The sequence below is a fragment of the Vulpes vulpes genome, chromosome 4 (genome assembly GCF_048418805.1).
Source record: "Vulpes vulpes isolate BD-2025 chromosome 4, VulVul3, whole genome shotgun sequence".
Taxonomy (NCBI): Eukaryota; Metazoa; Chordata; class Mammalia; order Carnivora; family Canidae; genus Vulpes; species Vulpes vulpes.
Window position 1 is genome coordinate 42,884,216 of NC_132783.1, and position 9,707 is coordinate 42,893,922.

Genomic DNA, 9,707 nt, shown 5'->3' on the forward strand with positions numbered 1-9,707 from the left:
TCAAAATTACTTAAGAGCCCCCCCCCCAATGTAACTTCTAGCTCCCTAATCCATAAACCGTGCAGTTTTTTTTTTCTTTTTTCTTTTTTTTTTTTTTTACATCTCTCATACATACTCTTTGGTTTTCTCTCCCAAGAGAAATAAGTTCCACTTATTTCTACTGTGCCTTGGCTGGAAAACTTACATCAGCACTCTCCAGGGCTCATTTTTAACATATTTATCGGTGTCACAGAGGATGCCCACCAAAGGCTCTGTATGGCAATGCCTCCTTACAAAATATGAATTGTTTTCTGTATCTTCGGGACTCAGAAGAGGCTGACCCTGCACAAGTGTGTCAGTGGACACAGTCGTGGCAGCTATTCATCGACATATTAATTTTCTATGAATGTATAAGAGCACATTATGTTTTAAGTAAAATAAAATCCAGAGAGCCTCAACAGAGGTAAATGTGAGTTCTGATACACATTTTTCCCCTTTTTTGGAAAGAACCTAAAAGCCACTGTCATCCCTTCCCTTGTGCCTTTCCAGAGAAGAGAGTGAGAGTGTGCTGACACTGAAAGGCTTGACCCCCACGGGTATGCTCCCCAGCGGAGTACTTTCTGGAGGGAAGCAGACACTGCAGAGCGGTAAGCAGACCTGGGGATATGACTGTGTGCCGGGTGGGGGCAGGGGGCAGCTCAGGCCCAGGTGGCTGTAGGGCACTGACTTGGTCTTCTGCTCTGCTCAGTAGGAAGCAGGGCTGAAACCCCACATCAGTTCGACAAAATATGCCCTCTTCACTGGACTGCAGTCTCCACCCACTGCCCTCCCTGCCAATCTCCCCCCATTAACTGCCTACTCAGGCCTGGCCATGAGACAACTCACCTAGGATGGACATACCCATGATAGCTTTAACAGCTTGGAGCCATTCTGTTGCTAAAAATGACTTTTTAATTACATTTTTGCTCAAAGTTCTGGTTATCTATTTGATTGAAAAAATAAACACACGCGGAAATATGCTTCCGTTAAGTCTAGATTTTAGTGGAGAATGGAGAGCGTAAAAAGAGTGACTTCATGATCTACTTGAATAGAAATTGGGAGTCCTATGTGTCTTTTCTCTGATTCCTCCATCCAGAAAATAAAAGACTGAGTAGAACCATTTCATTTTTGAAAAAGAATGAAAACATTTCCGTTAAAGATTTTTTTTTTTTTTTAATTCAAATGTGTAGCTTTCTGGACAGGCGCTATCTATTAGAATTTTTTGTGATGATGGAAGTTTCTGTATCTGTAGAGAGGCCACTGGCAACATCTGACTATCTAGCACTTGATTTTATCTTGCTATTTTAACTAATACTATCATTAATTAGAGACCAATTTTAATAATACATTATGAAAATTTGCTATTAGATTAGACTTTAACTAAATCAATGAATAAAAATCAAGAAAACAAAAATCCTCTATAAATTTTGAAAACTAATCACAGTCTCTTGCTTATTTTCCCATATCTTTCCCTGAATCTTTTTTGTGTTCTTTTTGCCTTCTCTATCCCTCAATCTAGAAGATTCTAACATTCTTATGGTTACATGATTTATACACACCTATGTAGAGAATCATGCTCAACGTCACTATAATTTTCCTATGAATTTATCCCCAAGTTAATGTCTCTGGCTTCCACAAAAAGACACAAATTTGTAAATGATGATAGGAATATACTTAGAGGTAAATTTCTCCTTGAATTTATAGCTAAAAATTATTTTAACAACTTCAAAAAACAAAATTTCCCCCACCAAAATAAACATGCTCTCTAAAAAATTAACATAAATGGATCATTTATATGCAGAAAATGCACAACTACCTAATTGACTGCAATCTGCATAGTTTCTGATAAGCATTTTAAGGTACAGTGAGTGTATTATCAGAAACTATGGGCCACATTTGCTTTGGAAGGATAAATTTAATAATGGGCAGTGCATATTTCTGACTCATTGGTGCTGGTGTGGTTCCAGATTGTTGCTTTACTTTTGAACTTCAGTTATTTAAGTTCTTGAAATTCTTTGTTTTGTTTCTAAATTTTCACCTGTATCTTAAGTTATTCGTTTCCTTTTGTGTTATTTTATGTTAAATCCATTGCTTTGTGTTATTCTGTGTTGAACTCTCACACACATAAATGCATACACGCGTAACAGATGTAAGGGTTGGAACTTGAAAACTCAGGATATATTTTAAACCACATACATTAAAACAATTTCAAAATCCACTGTCTGGATTTCAAATTGTCAAAAGGAAGAAACTGCTTAAACTTTACTGTTGAGCTTTTCTCCACGGTAGTAAACATTTTACATTTTTATCATAAGGAATTTAGAATGCACTGTAAGGAAATTATAGTGCACATTTGGCAGTTGCTCTAGTTTTAAAACCTTAAATTATAAGAAATATGCAAATTAGAGTCAAGGGGTAGAATTTTAGTATTAAACATTTTGGAGTTACAGAGAAGTTTTACATTTTAGGCCTTAATTAGGGAAATATCAGCTAGCCTTAATAACATGGAAAGACTTGTACACCTGTATTACTGAGACTATAGACCCTAACCTTATTATAAAATTTGCTGAGAAAGCAATGGGCTTTTAAAGTGATGCCTCTGAATTATGCTGAGGTTTCAATATTTAGACTGCCTCTTCTTTAAAATGCTGATAGAATTATCACTGCAACTGACATGTTACCACTTGATTATAGCATTTCAAGAATTTCCTTTCCACAGATGATGTTCCAGTAAGAAGAACTGACTTTAAATTGGGTTGCCTGGCAAAGGAAGTCCAGACTATACATGCAATTGCCCATCTTTTCCGCTTGTCCCTCACCACTCCAGACAAGCTTTGTGTTTGTCTTTAAAGAGTTACATGCACTATCAACTCAGACGCATTGATTTTATTCTTCCTCTGGACTTGCACACAAATACACACACTCCACTTTTCCACTGCACTAGGAATCACACTATTTAATATTTAACAGTGTGAATTATCCCATTGACATTACACCACTGCCTCAAGTTCTTGCCATTTTGTCTGGCATTTTAAAACCAGCAATCGCCAGGCATAGTGGTGGTTGTATTATCTTGTCTGTGTCAGGTATATATTTTAGATGGACCTATTCTCATTGATTCAATCAAAATAAAAGAAAACTCTCCTGTTTTCATAAAGAGTTGACCATTTTGTCATTTCTGTCATGAACAAAAACTAGTTCACTCAGGTGTGTCCAGCTCATGAAATAAACTTCTCATTTTTGTTGTTTTTTTTTTTCCCCTTTGTTGCCTTTTACCATTTCTGTTTTATTGTCTGTGCCAGAATCCAGCACTTACAGGAACATTAATTCTCTGAGCTCCCTTGATCGTCACTGATTTGTTCTTAGAGTTAAAAATCCTCTGCTCATTTTTCTCATTCATTTTGCACCCCCTTTCTTCTCTTCAGCTACTGTTGAGGCTATTGAGGCTGATGAAGGTAAATTGGCCAGTCCCCTTTCTGTTGTACCTGCAACAGATAAGGGCTCTGCTGGGTGTATTCATATTTTTTATTTTTATTTATTTATTTATTTTTTGCTGTAGCTTGTACAGAGTGTGTGGGTGTTGGGCTAACAGTTGTGGCTCAGTATTAACCAAAATGTTCTTGCTTTAAAGGGGAAAATGTCCTTTTATGGTTTGTTTGTTTGTATTTTTTTTCCCTTAAAGCTATGTTTGACTTTGTACACAGCGAACCTAGGATAGTCACAAAAAACCAAAGGATTATATATCTTGAACGATGTGGGGTGGGGGTAATGGCAGCTGTTTTGACAAATATCACGTAAAGTAATATTCTTTGAGCTGAACCATGTCCCTCCCTCAAATCATTTTCAGTCAGCACTGAAGAGAAGAGAAGAAAAATAGCTTTATTAATTATAGTCTTAAGAAGTTTCTAGCAAAAAAAAAGCGTTCATTTGAATAGTGCTTTGTTGTAGTTCAACATTAATTTATGTCTCTAAAAAATATTCTAATATGAGGACAGCTGTGTATGAGATAAACAGTTACGCTAGTCTTACAAATTTTAATCTACTGGTATTTGTAGGACAGTTAGCACCAGCAAGATAATATAAAGAGTTCAGAAATACCCAGTGGCTGTGACAGTGGCCATTACAAGAACAGTGAATATCCAGTCCTCACTTGATTAATGGTTCACAGAGTGTCTGCTTTGCATCAGGCACTGTGCTAGGTGCTATAGGCGGAATCAAGAACTCCACCTCATCCACTGTGCCCTAGCACTGCTCAAGGAAAAGAGCGTTGACCCTCTAGAAATTACTTTAGAATCAAGTGCTTGAACAATATATAGTTATGAGAGGACTGCCTATCAAAATAGTTTTTAATATTATCCATAACATGCCCTCTGGAAATTTTAAAAAGAATAATTTGAAATTCCCCTTTAAAACAAAATTCTTCAGTTGTATTTTGTTCTTGCAAGATCACTTTTTTTTTATTTTTCCCTAAATTGTGTGCATATGGTCCTTCGATAAGATGTAAAAGTGCCACTTTAGACTGTTGAATTTGCATATGATTTGGATACGGTAGGGGAAACGATAGCACTGTAAGAGAAAATACAACTGCTTCCTAAATAGCAGTGAATAAACTGCTATTTATGTGGGAATTCTCTATTCCTCTTGGCAAATTCTAATCTGCAGTGTGCATTCTTGTTGATAGTTTGGCTGTTTTCTGTGGTTTCTGTGACTCTGTGTTGTGTTAAGTATACTACCAATGTAAATTGCTAATACCCATTGTCTGACCAGCAACTACAGCAGAGCACATTCTTCCAGACCAGGGTTAGTGAATTGATTAGAGATGGAGCCCCATTTGGACATATCCATTGTTCCAGCTAGAGTTTGAATTTCTATGCTCTCACCCTATTGGCTTTTAAAACCTAGAGCTGCCTCTTTTACCATTTAAATGAGTAAAATCACTTCATAAATTATCATGTTGACAAACTTCTGCATTTATTCATTATGATGAAATGATACTCACAATGGTTTAGAATAAGAATAGAACACCACTCTTTGCCATTATTTTGTCCCTCAAAATAATTGAGTGTTCAGGGTGGGTGCTCATTAGACAGCTCTATTATTTTGCAATATATTACCAAATTAGAGAAGAATTAAGAAGCTTTGCTTTGGGCCTTGGTCTTTCCCCATTTCCCCATCTTCTTCCTCTCACAACTAACTAATCACCATTTTGCTAACTTTTACAGTGCAGAGGGGTAACAAACTGTCTCGCCATTTAATGAGTTTGGAAGCAACGGTGTAGATCTTTTAAGAATCTCATCCATGCTAATGAAAGTCACCACACATTTGGGTAGAACTGGCTGACAAAGTTTCAGCTTGATACTGCTTTCCTTCCCCCGCCCCCAAATAAGGTGGGGAGGATAAAGGTACTATGAAATTGTCCCTAATCAGCCATGGAGATGCAGCTCAGTTCAGCACTGGGGATTGGCCCTTCAGTATCTGGCTTGCACATCACAGGAAGTAAAGCCAACTGCTGTCATTGGTTCCCTATTATGTACTTTGTTTTCAGCTCCCTCGTTGGTGCATCCACTGAAGAAGTCATTAAGTTTCTTACACAAATGCCTGCTCTATCCCTGCAGCATGCTAAGGGTTAACGAAAAAGATCAAATATCCATATGCCCCCTTGAGAATGCCATGGTTTCCCTGAATAGGGCCCAAACCAATCCTATCATTTTGGCTGAAAGTTGTGAAAGGCATTTTCCCCTTATTCTTGAAGCACCACTTACATCTGTACCAATCAACGAAGAAAGAGTTTTGCTTTGATTTAGGCAGTAATGGATACCAGATGAACATCAGTTTGGCCTGTTTTGCTGCAGAAGGGCAAACAATGTTTTTCTACTTAGTGATCAGATCTTGATTTTTCTGAATTTCTCTTACCTTGTCACCCACTCCACATGCTTCCAAAGTTGAGTTAGCGAAGCAGGAGTTTATAATTTCTTTTTTTTTCTTCTTCATGCAACCGTTGAGTTGTTTGCCAAGAAAGTCTTTCTGGGATTCTGAGATGGCATGGAAATGCCCACAAAGTTCATTCCTTTTAGAGCTCCTTTAAGCTTCTGCTCTAAAGCTCTCTCCTACACTTTAAGGCATACCTTGCCTGACTAGTGAATTTGCCATTACTAGCACAGTGGAATAGCAAAAAGGAGGCTATATTATGGTGTGTCTAGTTTAGGAAGTATGATGCAGTAATTATGCTAATGGTATGGCCAGCTGATGCTAAGTCTAGATACCAGTCCCTGGTAGCAACTTTCCTCTTGATATACCCACTTTGGATTTCATTGATCTAAACTCTCATGAAGAACCAGGGAGATGTTTACATCTTACCAACTTGAAGAGGACATTTTGGTTGGCAAGAGACATTGGCTGTTTTCAAACCTTTTGGTTATCTTCGGGTATGGTAAGGAGTCTGTTGTGTTGTGTTCAGGTCCGTCATTCTGTTCTCTACTAAAGGATTCCCTCACTCACTGCGAAATCTCTAACCTCACCTGATGCAACAGCTATGCCCTTTGTTTTCCCTCTGGCTAACCTAGTTTTTCTTTCTTTTTTTTTTTTCTTTTTTTTTTTTTTTAATGATTTTCTGTCTAGCTATCAAAGGATTTTCACCCCAACATAAGATCACTAGCTTCGAGGAGGCCAAGGGCTTAGACCGAATTAACGAGAGGATGCCACCTCGCAGAGATGCCATGCCCTCTGATGCCAACCTTAACTCCATCAACAAGGCTCTCACCTCAGAGACTAACGGCACGGACAGCAATGGCAGTAATAGCAGCAATATCCAGTGACCACTTCCTGTTCACTTTTTTTTTTTTTTTTTGAGCTGCAGGGCATGATGGGGATTGCTGCATATCAGCAGTTGGATATTCTTGCCTCTGATGGTAGCTTATTTGCTCTGGGGGCCAGGAATTGGATTCAGTTTACACTATCATTAAAAAAGAGGGAGAGAGATAATAGACTATATTTTGGTGGGGGTGGTGATTAGACACCTCTTTTGGATATGCCTTTTAAAAATGCTTATAGGAAAAAAAATTTAAAAGAAAGCTAATGCTAGTATATACTGCAATGTTAGGGGAATGAACATGTTTTCCTACTGCATTGGGGACTTCTAGATAGGTTAATGAAAGGTCTTTTATTATGTTACTGGACACGAAAACTTTGTCTAATTTCTTACTCTATTGTACGTTTACAGTCGCAGCACTAAAAATGGATGACATCAAACATTTTTAACAAAATGATGTACAAACTAAATAAGGACTATTTATTGATAATGTTTTGCTACTCTTGTCAGACAATGGCTATAAAATGAATTAGGCAGTCTTAAAAAAAAACAGAAAAAGAAAAAAAAAAAGAATGTTGCAAATTTGTTAAAATGCCAAAAAGGACAGTTTAATTTTGTACAGATTATGCTTACCTCAGGTTTCTTTAGTGTGCTTGAATGCCCTTCTTTCCGTATAACACTTATCTTATTAATTTAGCAATGAATATCTTTTCTTTAAGTTTTAAAAAAAACTGGAATAATTACATCTATCTTTTTTTTTGCTGTTTGTATTTAGGGTTTTTTTTTTTTGTTGATAAATCAAGTCTTGGTTGTGGCTTGCTGAATTAAATATTTATGAGTGGTGCATTTTTAAGTATAGTGAACAAGACACCATATTAAGTACAGTGATAAAGCATCTATATTCTGTAAAAAAAAAAAAAAATCTGCCTATGCATGTTTTTTAAGAAAAAAAAAAATGGCTGTATCGGCCTGTATGGGACTGTAATGCGCTTAGTGGTCTGACATATACTGGAAATGTATGTATACTGGCGTACTTTATATTCTCTAAAATGCTTAATGCCTTTGAAATTTTGTAATCAAAAAAGCTTTGAAAAAATCTAAAGGGGAGAGTATTCTTAAAAGTTTTTAACATAAGCTTGTCAGTGCACATATAGATGGTTAGCATGTTTAGCAAACCTTGTGAACTTTAAATAAGTTTGTAGTTACATGTGAAACTCTAAATGCATGGTAACTGTTAATGTCATAATGGTTTAGTTATTTTGTTCTGTTTTGTCATGTGCCACAAAATATGTACTTTTTTCACTTTTTTCCCTTTGTATATCAGTTACGGGTTACAACTGGTTCATTCTGAAAACAACAACAACAAAAGTCCATTCATATTTTTTAACAATTGTATAAGTGCCCAAGTAATTCACTACAGCCTAAAGCCTTGCCTTTGTAATTTGACTTCTGAAATGTTGGCAATCAAAGCATGCACTTGTAACAATGACAAAGAAAAAGCATTTTATATTACTACTCAATAAAATGTGCATGAACTTAAAGAACTCTCATCCTTTCACTTGAGTCTGCTGAAGGGATTTCTGTGCACAACCACCACGCTGTCTTCTAGGTGCTGGGCCCACCCCATGCATCACAGATTTACTTATTTCACAGGCTTCTCTGAGGGCCTGGTGATCTGAGGTGTGGCGCCTACTTCCGCTGTAAGAATCTTGGTGGATCTGTGTCTCAAATCAGACAAGAGAAATCAATTTAAAGAGCAAATGCCATCTTCTGGCTCCCTCAAATGTGGGAGCCAGTTAAGAAACCAGAGCATTCCTTTTTATTGAAAAAAAAAAATTGTTATCAGGTTGTTTCAGTTGTATCAGATGCCCTATCTGCTCAAGCAAAAAGAACTAAGCTACTAAGTGCATTTTCATCCCAGAAGAGAGTTGCATTTGTATTGATATGGAAATTTGTATACCAGCGCTTCCTTCGGCTAGTATCTTATCACCCGAAGATTTAAGATACACCAAATTCCAGTTTGTTTCTAACATTGTTCATTTTCAGTGCACTTTGTTTTATGTAATAAAGTATGCCTGTTATATTAAATAATAAAAATATGGCAATTAGTGATATAGTGTACCAAAACAAAGATGTTCTAGATGTATTCTCTGGCAAAGACGATCCCAAATTTATTTTCATGAATACAAACATTTTTTTTCCTGTGAATATTTTTCCATCCTTAAAAAATGACATCCAAGGAAAATATTTAGATGCAACTTATTAGAATGGTGTGGAAGAAATGGTAATTCTTGATACCAAGGTGTTTCTTTTCGTTCTTATAACTGCGGAGAAAATATCCTGACCAAAAAAAAAAATTCATTTTTGGGGATTCCTTTCTTTTACAAATTGTGCTGAGGCAACTATGGCATAGAAATAAACATTTGACATTAAAATAAGCAATTGATGTGAGTATGGCTTGGTCTTTCTGGTCAATAATTAGGAAAGTAATACTGTATATTTTTTGCCTAATTGTTCAGTCTATCCAAGAAATCAACGTAGAACTGAAGCTATTTTTCCAGAAGGGATAACACTGCCAGATCATCAGTTATTAGAGCTTTCTCTTTCACTTTTAATGAAACTATTGAATTCTTGAGTTATTTATGCCAGTGAATCTTTGGCTATACCCACAAGTATACACACACACACACACACACACACACAGAAACTGCCTCCTGTCCCCTTCTTCACCCACCCTTGAGATGACTTCCCTCTTACAAGGTTCAGAGTCCATGCTGAGTGGTCATCTAGCTTTTGAAGGAGTAAAAGCTAGATTTGACTGACCCTTAACAATATTTCTTATCCAAAGAATCATCTGCTTTTATTCTTTTAAAATATTTTT

The 9,707-nt window shown here is 36.6% G+C and overlaps 1 protein-coding gene across 10 annotated transcripts in view; it reads left to right on the forward strand.

Annotated features, from left to right (window-relative positions):
- Positions 1 to 9,268, forward strand: part of PPP3CA (protein phosphatase 3 catalytic subunit alpha) — a 309,334-nt gene extending 300,066 nt beyond the window's left edge. For 6 of the 10 annotated variants that reach the window (XM_072755567.1, XM_025983828.2, XM_072755571.1 and 3 more), the window contains 3 exons: positions 529 to 626; positions 3,444 to 3,473; positions 6,637 to 9,268. In XM_072755567.1, coding sequence (XP_072611668.1) covers positions 529 to 626; positions 3,444 to 3,473; positions 6,637 to 6,833 — 325 coding nt within the window. In that variant the 3' untranslated portion in view covers positions 6,834 to 9,268. The remainder of the gene's footprint in view (positions 1 to 528; positions 627 to 3,443; positions 3,474 to 6,636) is intronic. The other 4 variants (XM_072755569.1, XM_025983830.2, XM_072755566.1 and 1 more) reach the window with 1 other exon arrangement.
- Positions 9,269 to 9,707: the final 439 nt, after the last annotated feature.